Source organism: Adiantum capillus-veneris, chromosome 24, assembly GCF_014529385.1.
Source record: "Adiantum capillus-veneris isolate H3 chromosome 24, ASM1452938v2, whole genome shotgun sequence".
In the NCBI taxonomy this organism is placed as follows: Eukaryota; Viridiplantae; Streptophyta; class Polypodiopsida; order Polypodiales; family Pteridaceae; genus Adiantum; species Adiantum capillus-veneris.
In genome coordinates this window covers 76,537,937-76,553,861 of record NC_140954.1, presented here as the reverse complement: position 1 = coordinate 76,553,861, position 15,925 = coordinate 76,537,937, and the positions used below count along the sequence as shown (strand labels likewise).

The following is a 15,925-nucleotide window of genomic DNA, read 5'->3' as shown; positions in this document are numbered from 1 at the left end:
ATCAAAGGCCCTTTATGGGTGCCATAAACATTCTTCCTTCATTGTGAGAGACATTCCCAAAAATTGAGGGCCACCTTTACATTCTTGGAGAGATCTTGAGCCTCTTGACTCTCACCTTACACCTAGTTGTAAATACTCTTTGCACACGCATCTCTACTCCATCTAGCACTCTTCAGTATTTGTAGCATCATTAGCATACATTGTAACTACCAGCTTGTTTATATCTCCAATTGTCCATCTATTTGCTGATTATCACCTGTTCTAGTGGATGGATTAAACATTTAAGTATTTCCCTATCTTTCTCTTTCTAACCACATTGTAGTTTGTATGTGTGCTATCAGCCTGATGAAAACTGATAACACTAAACCCCTTAAAACTTCCCATAAAGGATACATTCAAAACCTCTCAAAACAACTGTTGAATACTTATCCACAGTTCCTCTAGGTTATTGCTAGCCTATTTATCTATTATGAAGCCTTTCCTGACTCCTTTTTCTTATACTAATGAGTTAATTTCAAAATCCAACTTATTGCTGCTCCACTATAAGAGACAAGATCTATTTTTCTACCAGTCACAAAATCCGTGCAGGAATTTCTTCCTCTTGAAAAAGTGCACCTCTATACTCCATTATAAAGGCAGAAATCTAAATGACTCCCATCATACAAAAATATGCACTACTTGTTCTTTAAGAGCTATCTAATTCCCTATCAATTGCCTTGAAATTCAGAATGGTGCTCGCTTCATGGAATCAATTTCCTGTAGTTTTCAATGACATAATTTGGAATTGCAGGTTATAGACAGGTCGTCTACATTGCTAATATTTTGAACTATAGCCTAACGAAAGATAAATGACTCCACCTTCTAGGAATACCAGTTGCCACTACAATTGTAGTGGAGCCTTACAACACGTGTTGACAGCGTATGCATTGCGGTAGCTCTAGCAATCCAATTGCCTCGTCTGCCACTCTTTCACTTTGGAGGCCTTCTACTGATCTTTTATTAACGGTAATGGTTTGAAGGGGTATCTAAGACTGCAATAATGGCAAATTTGTGAGAATGCTAGCTTGCACAGTGACAAGCCTATTAGCATGCACATGAATAAAAGAACTTATTCCTCCAACCATATACAATGGAAGTTCACATACATCACATGTAAATGGACAAAAGTTCCTTTATGCAGGCACCTACGTCTTGCTTTCTTGTAAACAAGCTTCTCCGAGCCCATCTGTAACACTCAACAGTACCAAAAGACCAATGGAAACAGCTTCCAGTAGACATTATGGTTGATGTGAGCTACCACACACCATCCAACTGCACGAATGCTAACCTCACTTCAACGATGTCAAGTAAGCACAAGACTAGTTCTGAACAATGTCTGTCTCAGCTTATCTGAAAATGCCAGTTGATAGCAAGAGACCTAGAACTAGCAGAAAATAAATGTAAACGGTAGAAATTAGCTCAATTTTTAAAATTTTCCTTATGGAAAAATCACACACAGGAATCATGTATAATTGCAAATATCAATTTTCTCAACACTCACTCCACCATCTAGACCCTAAACAAGCGTCCTATACTTTAAAAGCGCCTCTTTGATTTGCGGCACTTAAATCGTTCATCCATATGTCAGCTCTATTCGATTTCCTCTTAAACAGCTGCTCAACCTCAGAAAACAAGCAAGGTTGAATCCACAAAAAGAATGCCATAACCCACAACAGATAAAGCAACACAAAATGTTAAAACTTGTTACTTTCCTTTTGCTTTGAGGTACACTCAATGTGTTATAACAAGGGACCACAGGCTCACCAATATCAAAGATGGAACCCAAAAGCTGCCAGGGTTGAGCTTTCGTTTCATTTTTCATGTGAAGGGAACCTCTGGTAAGCATGAGCTAATTGACCAAAATTTAGATATACCTCGATACAGTAGTTTGAGAGCAGGAAGTTCTTCCGTAATTAATCAACCACTGTGAGAGCTCATATGACTAGAGTCTGAAGTCTAGCAGCAACCGCAAAATTTGCACGTGCAACTCACATGTGCCATACAGAGGCTGCCCTTTGTCAAGCCAGTCCCTCTCTGCTATCGCCATCCCACCTGGCCCGCTCACAACCATTTCTTTCCTGAATGTTGTAACAATCTGATACAAAGATGTTCGAAGCACATCAGCCATCGCATATGCTTTCTTATAGAGCTCCGATTTCTTCAAAAAAGGAAAACCTTGCTTCTTTCCTGGATCTACGACTGGTCCCCTTGAAGGAATAGTCCACTTTATGCTCTGCACTCCAATCATCTGGCCAGGATGAGTGCTGCTCCTCCTTCCAAGATACACTTCAATGACCAGTAAGCAAGATATTAAGGAAGAGACAACTGCCCCATTGCAGCCTCTTAGCTGCGCTACTCCATACCGATCAATATACTTAGAGGAAGCAGTGAGAGATGATAGGATTCTGGCACACCAAGAGCAGAGCTGTAGAACAAAGCTTCAGAAGTTAACTCATACTCGAAAGCTGTTAAATTACAACTCTCTTGCATTTATATGTGAGAATATACCTGATAATCGCGCAGAATCTGGTACGCAGGAGGAACTACATCCTGGCCAGCCGCCTTCATTTGGTGCTTCAAGATATCTTTCTCATGTGCTTCTGATAATCCATCCAAACCCTTTGCAAGCTTCACCGTCAGCATGTTCAAAGGCTTTGAACATATTGATATCACCTGACTATACGTTTCACCAGTTTCTTCAAAAAGAGCTTGTAATCTCCATTTGTCAGAATTATGTTCAGACAACATGCAAAGATCAAGAGTTGCCAAGTAATGGGTAAGCGAACTCTTCTCTGTTTCCTCAAGAGCCACTAGAAATATTTCTGAAGGATTTGTTTCAGCAGCAGATGTACCCAAAGGAGGTGCAAACCGGAAACGCCTGGTATGCAAAGCCTGTAGAAACCACCAACCTTTAGGAGTGTTACATGTTTGGTTTAAAACATTGAAGAGTCAGGCCAGAACTACCTCCACGAGGTGATGAGCTGTCTCCCAAAGAAGAGCTGTTAAGGCAGCTAAGACCACCAAGTCCAGCTCCCTTACTACAAAGGAGTTTTCAGAATTCTTCCGCTTGACAGCAAATGTGCTTGTATTGAGGATCAGGATTGACACCTCGGCAAATGGTACTGAAAAGACCGCAAGTTTAAGAGATTTCCTGATCATTTCCTTCAACCCAAGCTTTAAGGTGAAAAAGGGAGATCGCTGTCAAACAAGAAAAGGTCATTCAGAAAATAATTTTCTATGCACACTCGTAACTGCATTTTGACCCTGAGATAAAAAAAACTAAGCACTTTCGTACAGCTACCAAAGCAACTTTATCAAAGAACAGTGTCAACTTTTGACTTTTTCCAATGGCAAGTCGGTTATAAAAGAATGACATTACAGAGTCAAAAAACTTGAAGTGCCGCTTTAAAGCAAGGTAACCATTTGAGAGCAGCAATCTATTGTAAGACTGAAATTACAATAACTCAGTCCGTGAAGACAACAACAAAAAGCATCTTGAAAGCAGACAAAGACGAGACTCAGCAGTGCATAAACAGTGACAGCTAACATCCATACCATTACTCATGGATTCGCATCTGCCATAGCTACATTTTTTTTAAAATGTCTACTAACTTCAAAAGACACCCAAAGGCAATCGAGTACAAGAAATGAACTAGTGTGTGGAATTTAGATAGAAGTTGACATGGGGGTACTTCATTCCATTTTGACTGATCATTCCTCCGTCACATGTTCATTCAAAAGACACCTAAAGGCAATCGAGTACAAGAAATGAACGTGTGTGGAATTTAGATAGAAGTAGACATGGAGGTACTTCCTTCCATTTTGACTGATCATTCCTCCATCACATGATATAGAGTGTGTCACCTTAGTATGTTAGAATGCTCTCTCCTTAACTCTCTGAATCAAAGATGGTGTCATTAGTTAGTCCCTCTTTCCTCTCAGCAGTTAAATGATAGTCCACCATGGCTCTCATCTAGGCTAACCATTCCTCCATTACCTTTAGCAAACTTTGTCAGCTGTCTCTAAAACCTACACTTCCTCCACTCTCTCAATCATTAAAAGAATGCCACAAAGTAATCCCGCTCCATCTCAGCATTTAACCACAGCCTCTATCCTATAACCACCTGTCAAAAAAGAGTTTGTATCGTACCCATCAAATCCATCATGCAATGTGATATTAGTTCAAAGGTTGAACATCACAGAATCTAACGTCTGATGAGGATAAATTACAGGTACACTGCTGGTACATGTAGACTGCAACAGTTCGGTTCATATCACCAGAGCTATACTGAGCATCCTCCAATGCATATGCTTATCCTCACATGCAACTCATGATAGCTATCTTTTGGAGAAACGGTGCATACAGTAGTGTGTTGTTTCCCAAGAAAGATGTAGCTACTACCAATATCTTAAATCACTCTAAAAGATTATATGACTCCTGTCAAAACCAGTATGCAATCACTAATGTCAAAAGCTAATGTCCCGATGTCTCTCAATCACGTGATCCATGGCAGTCTCCAACATCCCCATCTGAGCAAGCCAATTGCCACTTTGCAGGCCATGATGTGCACTCGTTCACAAGAAAAAACTTACCCACTCATTTCAAATAAACCGAAATACCATTAAACGAAATACCATTTGTGTAAGTTCTTTAGTTTGTCTAGAGTCCTCTCAAATCTGTTTGGAGTATGATACATCCTCTGAAGTCCATTTACAAGACCCCATCCGATAGAGAAATTCTAAAGTGCCAACCATTGCATAAGCCATGATGAGTAGACATCTACATAGAAAATGAGTCCACTACAGTTCGTTGTTCACGTATACAAGTCTACACCATCTCTAGGGGGGGATAAACTCGTACGTCTATGGCAAGACGGATCTATGTCATGGAGGACTTGTGATAATTGCATGGGATGTCATCACATGCTTTTGAATGTGTATATGATTGCTCTTACACCCTGGTAGACCATAGATTCTACAATAATGTAAAGCGGTCCTAAAGTTGAGTAGGAATTTCAAGCTACAGAAGCCACCTCATTTGTAGAGTTAATATCTCACAATCTAAGCATCGTCTTTGGAAAGTGTATGCTCTACTTAATGTGAAGAACAACCTCCCCAAAGAATTTGTGCAAACCTTTCTTCTAACTCAAGTTGCATATGCAGTAATATGGCAGTTGACATCATTGCAGACTGCAGGCAGCACTGACTACCAACATTAGAAGCTGAATACTAGGAACCACGGGTCTAATCTCAAGTTAAAGTGTGAAGGAAAGTTGTTCCTCACATCAAGGCGATGAATAATCAGCAAACACATGTCGCAACTGATAACACTTTAAAACAACTGAATTCAAGACACGGTTCAAAACACGGTAGAGCATAGTTCTCCACCGACATGCACTGGCGCCTAAGTCAAACGCCCCTTTCGGAACTTTTTGGTTTGTAGAAGGCCATAGGGAAAGGTTGAGAAAAGGTGCAAATTTTGAGCCATTGATGCACAGCGTGCCAAGGGTGGACACGTGTCCTCTTTAGAGGAAAATGGAAGTTTTAAAAACATTATATCTTCCTTATATATTCTATGTGGGTCTTTTTGTCACTGTAACTCGGTCTCTTCATTTAAGTCTCTCTTGACTTTCTTTTTCTTGTCTTTGTGTACTTCATAAATGGGTCCATTTAAGGACCTACAGCCTTTTCAACTGTTTGGCTTGAAAATGTACTTTTTTAATTTTGTAAAATTGTCCTTTTATTCAAGAACGCCAAGAATTTCTTTTCAACTTTTGGTTTTAGTATGCAAATGTAGCATTCACCTCCTTACTCCAACATGTATCATCATTATGGATTAAATTTAGACCTTCCCAATATTGATAAAGTTGTGAAGTTACATGTAAAATTGGAAAATTCATAAACCCCTCCTATACCATTATACATGTCAAAAGAAACACTTGATAAGGACTCATCTCTTGTCCATCTAGAAGGATGCTTTAAAAGTAGGAGCTCTGTCCACTTCTATGAATACTGGTGTCATTAAGCTCATACATAAAAGGGGGGGCGAAAGAGGATCTAGGGAACTGGACCTATCTAGGACTTATGTTTACAAGGTTTTCTCCCTGTCTTCAACTAGAAGATTGAGTCTCATCATGCATCAGATTATTCTTCCACGGAAGAAAGGGTTCATATCCACCGCAGAAAGGGTTCATAAAGGGAAGGTTCATTCTTGATGCAATTATTACATTGTGGGAGGCTAATTTTTTAAGATTGACGTTGACAAGGCTTATGACAGAATGGAATGAGATTTCATTTTTCAATCACTCTTTGACATTGGATTTGGCAGAATTTTTATTGAGTTCATCCAGCTCCTTTTTAGGGATGCATGTGCTAGGGTCTCTATAAATAGAGAGCTTCAAAAAAATTCCATTGAGAAGGTCCATTAGACAGGGGTGTCCTATTGCTCCACTCTTGTATGCCATATGCTCTGATGCCTTTGACTGGCTTGTGCAGGATGCTCTAGATAAAGGCCTAATGAGAGGCATTAAGATTCCTGGAACCGACAAAGATCTTGTATTGCAGCAATTTGCAGATGACACTAACTCTCTCTTGCCTAATGACTGTAGAATTGTGGAACATTTCTAGATATGCTTGGATACTTTCTGTAAGGCTAGTGGATCAGTAATCAAATCATTCCAAAACTGGTTATAAAATCTCAGAAGGCCACGCCCCTCAAACTATTTTGGATGTTGGATGTATGGAGATAAGGAATGACCAGATCTTTAGACTTCTGGGTATATCTATGGGCTTCAAGGTCACTTATGCACAGAAATGGGAGTGGGTGGTTTCCAATTCAAACAAAAGTTATTGAAGTGGCAGCATTATCAGACTTCTGTATCTGTCAGAGCTTTTGTTCTCAATCATTATATTCTCCCTTCATTAATATATTTTTTGTCTTGGTGGTGTCCAGCCAAGTACCAACTGAAACATATTACCTCCCTGGCTAGAAACTTCTTATGGGGAGGTTGATCACTTAAAAATTTCCAAGGTTCCCTGGAATATATGATGCCTACCTAAAGAAGGGTGGTCTTGGCCTCCTCAATCTTAAACTTCTGTCTACAAGGATGGCTGCTAAATGGATCCTCAAAGCTGCACACTCTAAGGACTATTGGGCAACACTTCTCAAGAGAGATACTCAGAAATTTAAATGCCAATCCTACAAAGCCTGGTCTAATCTTCAGCTTAGAGAGATACTTTTATCTCCTGTTCCATTTATCCCAGTGGGCTCCAAGCTTGTATGCAGAATGTGGAAGGAATGGAACACGATCAAGTCTTTATGGAAACCTTCCAAGGAATTTCTTGCTAATCATTTGTCTTTCATGCTAGATCTGTTTGGTTTGGGGTATTTGCAGGTAAATCCAAGCCCAAGCTATGCAAAAAATCCCACAAGTGCTTCAAAGCTGGCATTAGGGTCTGGTCTAATCTGATACATCAAGGCAAATTGAAATTAGCTTCCTCACTTCACAAAGAATATACTATCACTCTAATAGATGCAAGATGGTGCCAGGAGAGAGCTAAAAAGCTCATGTCTGATTTCCAAGTACCTATTAGAGTTGTTCAAGCAACTTGCAAAATCTCTCATGTTGCTGCAGAAGTGTACAACCAATACCACCCCAAAGGGGAAGTGGAAAATGATGTAAAGAAAAGGCTGAATAGAAAATAAAAAGTTTCATGGAGTTGCAAGCAATGAACCTACAGGTTCAAATGCCTCTGATCATTCCCAATGGCTATTAAGCACAACACTCTCATGTGGCTAATAATGCATCAAGGAGTGTGGAGTGGAGATAAAGAGTCAAGGCAGGAGTCAACAATGGGGACTTGTCTGATGACATTCTACAGAGACAGCAAAATACCCTTGTTTTCTTTACAGTTAAACCATATATGGGCACAATCTTCAATGAACCTGTTACATCTTGAGCAGATACCCTAAAAACTTTGGAATTTCAGGACCTTCTGGGAAATTGCAAAGGCCTGGATATCCCATTGTGGAATATATGATATGGAGGGGATACATCTTATGGTTTATGTGGCTTCAGAGAAATGCCTCTCTTCAAATATGAGTCCTCCTTCCCCTTATGGTTACTCCACCTTAATTCTAAGCAATCAGCCACAATCTTATGTAATAAGGCCCAGGCTGCTCTCCATGAGGGCTATTCTGTTTCTAGTGTACAAAAGAATACTAGATGGCAACAATGGAAATCACTTGTTCCTTTGTTCTACCATCCTACTAGGCTTAGGATGTTGTAGTTCTTGTGGTTAGCTTCAATTAAGCGGCTATCCCACCCCAACGTGTGGGATCTTTATACTTTTTTTATGCTTCTTTTTAATATAATTCTACTTTCCTAAAAAAAAACACTTGATGAGGAGAATATTGTAAAAAGAAAAACGTCATTAATTAGTCATCTTTATGAAATATTATTGGTATTAATTTAGATTCAGCACAAAACTACTTAGGCCCATCACTCCTTAGAAATTTTTCTACAATTTTGTGATCAATGTCATTTCATCATACTGTGAGGTTGTTTCAATGTCGATATTAGTCTTAAAATTCTTGCCTATATTGAAATCATCACATTGATTTCTTTACATAGTTTACTACAACAATTATCTTAAAAAGAAACAAGCTACAAGCTGGACCAAATTTGGCCAACAAGTAACTTCTCCATGACTACCCCTCAAACAAACTTAACCTATTTAGTCTCTTTTTTCCATTTATCTATTACTCCTTTAATCATACACCCTCTCTACAACCTTTTAAAATTCTTTTTGTAGATAAAAGAGTTAATAACTTCTACAAACACAACCTTTGTCTACTTTTGCATTGCTTCCTAGCAGGCCACCGTGATCCTTCACCTTGTTTTTAAATTAATGAGTCACAGACTGCAACTTCCGGGGAGTCGATCTCTGTAACTGTCCAACCATGCATTGATCTTCCAAAGAGGACCCCTAAGGCACACTTTTAAAGGCATTGAAGCCCAAACGCAACTGATACAAAAAGTTGGCATCCCCAGAAACTTCATCCGATAAAAATTGGCGCCCTCAAAAAGCTTGCCAGCCAATTGCTTTAAAAAGCTGGCCGGAAAGTTGTATGTGCTGCCATATCTTATCCCACGATTCGTGGCGCAAATCACAGTGGAAATTACATGCCACATCATCGCTTATGTCCAACGGGCAGGTTTGGGAAGGTGGGCATGTAGCAAGGAAGGCGGAAAAGGGTTTGCAGTGGCATAGCAGGGGCAACAGCGATTGTGCAAGAGCTGTTCCTCAGAGCATTCCCCGCTTGATTCTTGCCTTCGAATCTCTACACACCACCAACAATATACTCTTTATTAGCGGTGTTGCTACCCGTTGTCTCCCTCTCCCTCTCCTATTATGGTTCTCAAACATGAAGAAGCAAAATGGCCAGGACGACGCGGATGCCATTCAAAAATGCAAAGAAGAATGTGTGAGACCATTAACAAGATTAATCGCAACCTCCTAGGCACAATAAAGACACTTGAAGAACGCGTATCGGTCCACGAAAGTATAATAAACACGACAAACACTCAAGGAGGGAGAGTTTCAACCCTCAGTAGTTGACGAACTCAACACGATTAAAGAACAAGTGCGTGCCATTAAAAGAAGAGGAGCAACACAACACAAAGAAATGACAACTTCGTGGGTGGATGTTCTTACAAAGACCCAACAAAAAGCGGACGAGGCCGAGAAATGGATCGAGATCGCCAAGAGAGGAAAAGGCAAGGAAACAACCCCCACACCCACCATCATTAACTTCACACTAGAAGAGAGCAGAGGAGGCGTGTGCATGCCTGACCCGTGAGCATTTGTGGCCTCAAAGACCAAGATAATGTTGATGAAGAGATAAAAGAACTCATGACTATGATGGGGGTTAATGAGCCGACGCATACGAGGGCTTTGCGAGTGGGCAATAAGAAAAGTGGAAGCATAGGGAAACCTCAAAGGAAAGGGCACTTATCCTTCGTTTCCTCTCCGTGGAAGCAAAGGACTTTTCGAAGAAGAGACCAACTCTTAAGAAGACGGGCATCTTTCTTGGAGATGACCTTACGCTCTCACAGATTTTCTGATGAGGTTTCTGATTACATTGACAAAGAGGGTGACAGAGGTGCCCAGCTGGCAGGGACATGGATTTCAATGTTGTTATATGCTAATGATATTGTGTTGATCTCGGACTCACCGAAGGGTATGCAACGACATTTGGATGCATTACACAGCTTTACGAAGGATAATGGATTGTCTGTAAACCTTGGTAAAACCAAGGTTCTGGTGTTTAACACCACATCGCACTGGATCTGGAGATCAACACCTACATTCACTTATGCTCAGGAGATTGTGGAGTACACAGATGCATACACTTATCTTGGGGTAGTCTTCATTGGGCCAAAGTTTTCTTTGAGGAGAGCAGCAGAGACTAGACTGACCAGAGCGTATGCAGCCTTGGGAGGATTGGAGAGGATGTGTTTGCAGGTTCAGTTCCAAGAACCTCAAACAAAGCTCTGGTTCTTTGATACCTTGGTAGCTTCACCTATGCTCTATAAGCTTCAAGTTTGTGGACCCTCTGTGGATCAGGATGGGTGGAGAGGTGTGGAGAGGCCTTGGTATCTATGATCTCTTGGCTGATTAGAGCCAAGGCCTCCGTGCCACATGAGATCATTAGAGCGGAGTTAGCGTCCCCCCCGCCCCCCTGCAATGGAGATAGAGAAGCTTACTAGATAAGTCTCTTTTATGCACAGCTTATGGGATACTACCAGAGACAGATATGCAAGATTGGCCCTTGAGTCCTACAGTCAGTTAGCTTTACAGGGGGACACATCGTGCTCGTATGCACACAGGTCATCATGGTTCCTTAGCCTCCCTTCAACTAAGGGTACGTTCTCACGCAGGTCGGTTCACACTTGCCAGACATAGCTCAAGATGTTTGGGGACGTAACACGTTCCCTCTTATTTTTGATTGTTTTCCACAGCAATGTTGTCGATTATGAAACTAGGAAAACGACTCTTCAATGGACGTACTGATTCCCAAGTAGCGCTTGACTCAGATCGATACTCGGGGTAAGACGTCTTTCAAGACCGCTTGACCCTTTGATCAAGAACCAATTTGGGTTCATGTGGACTTCCTCCAAACTCGGGACTTCCTCCAAACGAACCACGTGTTCATCTTGTCCCAACCGCTTTGTCAAACGGCTACATGGAACATGGGATGGACAATATTGTCAAAGGTAGATCCAATTTGTAGGAGACATCACTAATCTTCTTGATATTTCAAATGACAGAGCCTCACCCATTGGACATTAGTTATTGGGAACTCCTTATAGAGCCTCTTCCTAGTATTGTTTTGCAGCAATCGCCCCTTCCTTGGCCTAGTGTTTTTGCATGGGAGCGCTACCTCTTCATACTGTGCTTACTGCTGCAAATGGCATTTCTTTCACACTTGTTGATGCGCTTTATGTACCTGGGATCAAGAAGAATCTTTTGTCTGTATCTGCACTTGCTAAACTTGGACTTGTAGTCAAATTTGTGGATGACAAATGTACAGTTCATGATCTCAGTTTTGGTGATGAAATTGTTGCATCTGGGCTTTTGTGCTGTGGGTTGTATAAGCTCACTTTGTACGACAAGTGTGGATAAAATTTTGCAAATGCAATTGCAGATTCAAGGGCTATTTCATATGCAAAACTTTGGCATGCACGTTTTGGTCATATGAATTTTGCCAGTTTGCTGCGTTTGCAGAAATTTGATATCGTTGCCTCTTTGCCGCCTCTTGAAGTACCTGTCAAACATATTTGTGAAGGCTGTATTTTGGGTAAGATGCAGCGTTCTAAGTTTCCAAAGGATGGTTCAATTAGGGCCACATGCACGTTGCAGCTTGTGCATAGCGATGTTTGTGGGCCCATGCAAACTCCGTCCTTGGGCAATTACCTTTACTTCGTGACTTTCATTGATTGATTACTCCAGGCATGCATGGGTATTTCCGCTTAAAGTGAAGTCCAAAGTTTTTATGTGCTTCAAACACTTTCTGGCTATGGCTGAAAATGTCTCGAAATGTACTATAGGCACTCTCCGTTCCGATCGAGGGGGGGAGTATATGTTTCATGAATTTAATGCATTTCTGGCTAGTCGTGGGATAAAACACCAATGTACAGTGCCTTATACACCTCAGCAAATTGGCGTTGCTGAGAGGAAAAACAGGTCACTTACGGAAATGGCACGATGTATGGTCAAAAGTAAAGCTTTGCCGCATTCTTTTTGGCTTGAGGCCATCATGTGTGCCACTTATGTACTAAACAGGTGTCTTACGAAAGCTTTGCAGTCTATTGCTCCATATGAAGCACGCCATCATAGAAAGCCTTCTATTGAGCACATGCGTGTTTTTGGTTGTTTGGCGTATGCTTTGGTGCCACAAATACAATGCAGAAAATTGGATGATAAGGCTGTCAAATCTATTTCTTTTTGTTATAGTGCTGAAAGCAAAGGTTACAGGTTGCATCATCCACAAACAAAGCGTATTCTGGTTTCACGGGATGTAGTGTTTGTGGAAGATTCTGTTCAATCCTTGCTGTCATGTTCTAGAGACAGTAATGTAAGCTCACAAGACATTTATGACACTTTGTTGCCTCTTTTCAGTGGTGGAAATACGAATGTAAATTCCAATGAGGCAAATGTACAGCCTATGGGGGTTTCAGAAAATGTTATAGATCAGCCTATTACTGATGCAGATGTACATGATGTACTTCATGAGGAAAGGGCTGAAAATGAGCAGGCTAGAGGTATGCCAAAATGACTCGTGCATACATTGCGTGACAGTAAATTGGATGCACCTTTGTCTAGTTGTACTTGTTCAGGCTCTCGCCATGCATCTTATGCATCAGATTGTCATGCTTTGGCTGTGTGTAGCTTACATGATGTTGAGGAACCTCTATCTTTTGATGAAGCACAGAATTCAGAAAATTGGATGGTTGCCATGCAATCAGAATATGATGCACTTATAGAAAATGACACATGGACTTTATGTGATTTGCCTCCTGGCAAAAAGGCCATTGGTACGAAGTGGGTTTACAAGTTGAAACGCAAGCCGGATGGTGAGATCAATCGCCATAAGGTTCGACTAAAGGGTTATGCACAGCAAAAAGGCATAGATTATGAAGAGACTTTTGCTCCCACTTGTCGTATGACTACTGTGCGTTTTCTATGTGCATTGGCAGCTCATTTTGGCTGGGATGTACATCAATCAGACATTGTTACTGCTTTCTTGAATGGTGACATATTTGAGGAAGTTTATGTAACGGAGCCTCGCGGTTTTGTCAAGAAAGGACAAGAGGACAAAGTGGTAGATGTAAGAAGTCTTTGTATGGGCTGAAGCAATCTCCTAGTGCTTGGTATGAGAAAGCTGAGGCTTTCGTAACAATCCAACAGAAAGCACATTGTATGTAAAGCGTAAGGGTGATGTACTTCTCATTGTGGTTCTTTATGTAGATGATTTGTTGATCACTGGACCAAATGAGAGACATATTGCTGAATTCAAGGCTGATTTGAATGCTACTTTCAAGATGAAAGATTTGGGATTGTTGCATCATTACTTGGGTATACAGTTTAAGCAGTGTGATGGTGGTATTGCCTTGTGTCAGAAAAGTTACTTAGAGACATTGCTATGTAAATTTGGACTTCAGGATTGCAAACCTATTGCCACTCCTATGGAAACAAGTTTGAAGTTGAGTCTACATGATGCTTGCGATCCTGTTGATGTCACTGTTTACCAAACTACCGTTGGATGCCTCATTTATGTATGCAACATGAGGCCGGATATTCAATCTGCAATCTCACAAGTCAGCAGATTTATGCATAGCCCAGGGTCTAAGCATTGGCAGGCTGTCAAGAGGGTTTTCGCTACCTTAGTGGCACTTTATATCTTGGCTTGTTTTATCCCAAGGGAGGGATCATTGCCGACAGACTTGCATGCTTTTTCGGACTCAGATTGGACTGGTTGTTTTGACACGCGAGTGTCCACAAGTGGTTTTTGTTTCATACTTGGCAGTTCATGTATATTATGGTTGAGCAAGAAGCAACCTACTGTGGCCACTTCGAGTTGTGAGGCTGAGTACAAGGCAATCTTCACAGCTACGGTTAAGTGTGTATGGCTCAGATGCCCTATGGCTGATTTGGGTGTTGGACAGGACATTGCTAATACTATCTACACTGACAGTCAGAGCGCATTGACAGTTGCGAGGAACCGAGTTTTTCATGCTCGCACAAAGCACATTGAGGTGCGTTACCACTATGTTAGGGAGAGGCTCTCAACAGGAGAGATCAGCTTGGCTTATGTGCCAACAAAGGACAACCTTGCAGATCTTTTCACAAAGGCATTGTCTCGTGAGAAGCTCGAAGCTTTCCACAAAGCTTTGGGCTTACTCCCCTTTGTGGATTGATCGTGTCCTCAGGGCATGGCATTTCCCTTTACTCATGTGCCAGCTCTCGTTCACCGCATCACTCCATGGGAGACTTGTTACCATATACATGTGGTAGTGATGTGTGTGAACACACTAGGACCACTGGGGCATTTTTCCCTCTTTAGGAGGTTTTTTCCCCGTGCATTGTATATACGCCCATCACTCTAGGGCTATCTATCTTTTCATTGCACACTAAGTAATACACTCTCTATTGTGTGCCTTGAGCTTCCTTCGTCTTCTCCAAGTTGTGTGCGTTTCTGCAACCCTACTTCCAACAGATGCGTGCTAGCGATGCCATTCTCGTGCGAAGAAGTGTCATGTGACGCCATGGCGGTAAGGTTAAGAGAGTGTGCAGGAGTATGCAGCAGAGGGTGAGAAGAAGAGGAAGAGAGAGAGCTCGGCGCACAGGAGAGAACACACGGTGACAAAAAAGTCACGTCCTCGCTCGTTGGTGCGATGAAACGGAAGGTTGGGGAGCAGGCGCTGCCAAGAGAGGAGTGGGGCGGCTTAGAAGAATGCCGAGGGTTTGCAAGGGTGGCAAAAATGGGAGTGCTAGTGGGCTTTTGTGAGTGCCTAAACCCCTTTCTTTTTAAAAGGAGTCAAGTTCACACCTTTTTTAAAAGGTGGTCACTTAATAGGTTATGGGCGGTTAGTGAAAATTGCAAGGCCTAAGGGGCTTGTGTTTTTTAAATAAAAATCCCCAGCTCTATCTATTCCCCACCGCCTCGCTAGAGAAGCTGCTAACCCCCCAAGGGAAACCACCCAATCTACGCCACCCTGTCCCATGCACTCCACCGCCTCATTGCTGCCCTGCGTTGCCCTTGCTGCTGCCATTGTTGCCGCGCTGCACTACGTCACCCTGCAGCCTGCCTACTGCGCCAACACTACAACGCTGTTGCCCCTCAGTAGGCAACGCTGCCTAGTCGCCTAATTCTCACTACAAAACAACAATAAGAGGTGTGTATGCAGTTCCAAGCGCCCTCCTAAAACAACCATTGGCACACAGAGTGGCCTCTAAAACATATAATTAGAAAATTATTATCCTCCGCACCACTACAAAACATACTCCAAAATATGGAATAAACACGGAAGGGCTGCCATATCCTCAAAGTGGCAGCTCTCGAGGACACCCTCATGTTATAGTCGATAACGGAGAGACCAAACTAAGACATACTCAGTATCCATGTGACTGCTGCTGGCAATCAACATTCCACACACGAGAACCCATGAAAAAGACACACCAGATTCTCACCACCGGCTGGCATGTGCCCCCCTTGCTCTCCTCTCTCGTTAGTAGCGTCCCATACCATCCTATACGAGAGTTGGGAGAGCCTGTCAGGTTGAGTGTTAGGTGCAGCGGAATGAATGTTGTTCTTTCTCAA

The 15,925-nt window shown here is 41.9% G+C and overlaps 1 protein-coding gene across 1 annotated transcript in view; it reads right to left on the bottom strand.

Moving 5' to 3' along the window:
* Window positions 1-1,716: 1,716 nt before the first annotated feature.
* Window positions 1,717-15,925, bottom strand: part of LOC147426612 (nucleoporin protein Ndc1-Nup protein) — a 48,439-nt gene continuing 34,230 nt past the window's right edge. The window contains exons 2-4 of the mRNA XM_086499002.1: window positions 3,004-3,237; window positions 2,548-2,931; window positions 1,717-2,464 (exon numbers count right to left, since the gene is read on the bottom strand). Of these exons, the coding sequence (XP_086355128.1) occupies window positions 1,982-2,464; window positions 2,548-2,931; window positions 3,004-3,237 (1,101 nt within the window). The 3' untranslated portion in view covers window positions 1,717-1,981. The remainder of the gene's footprint in view (window positions 2,465-2,547; window positions 2,932-3,003; window positions 3,238-15,925) is intronic.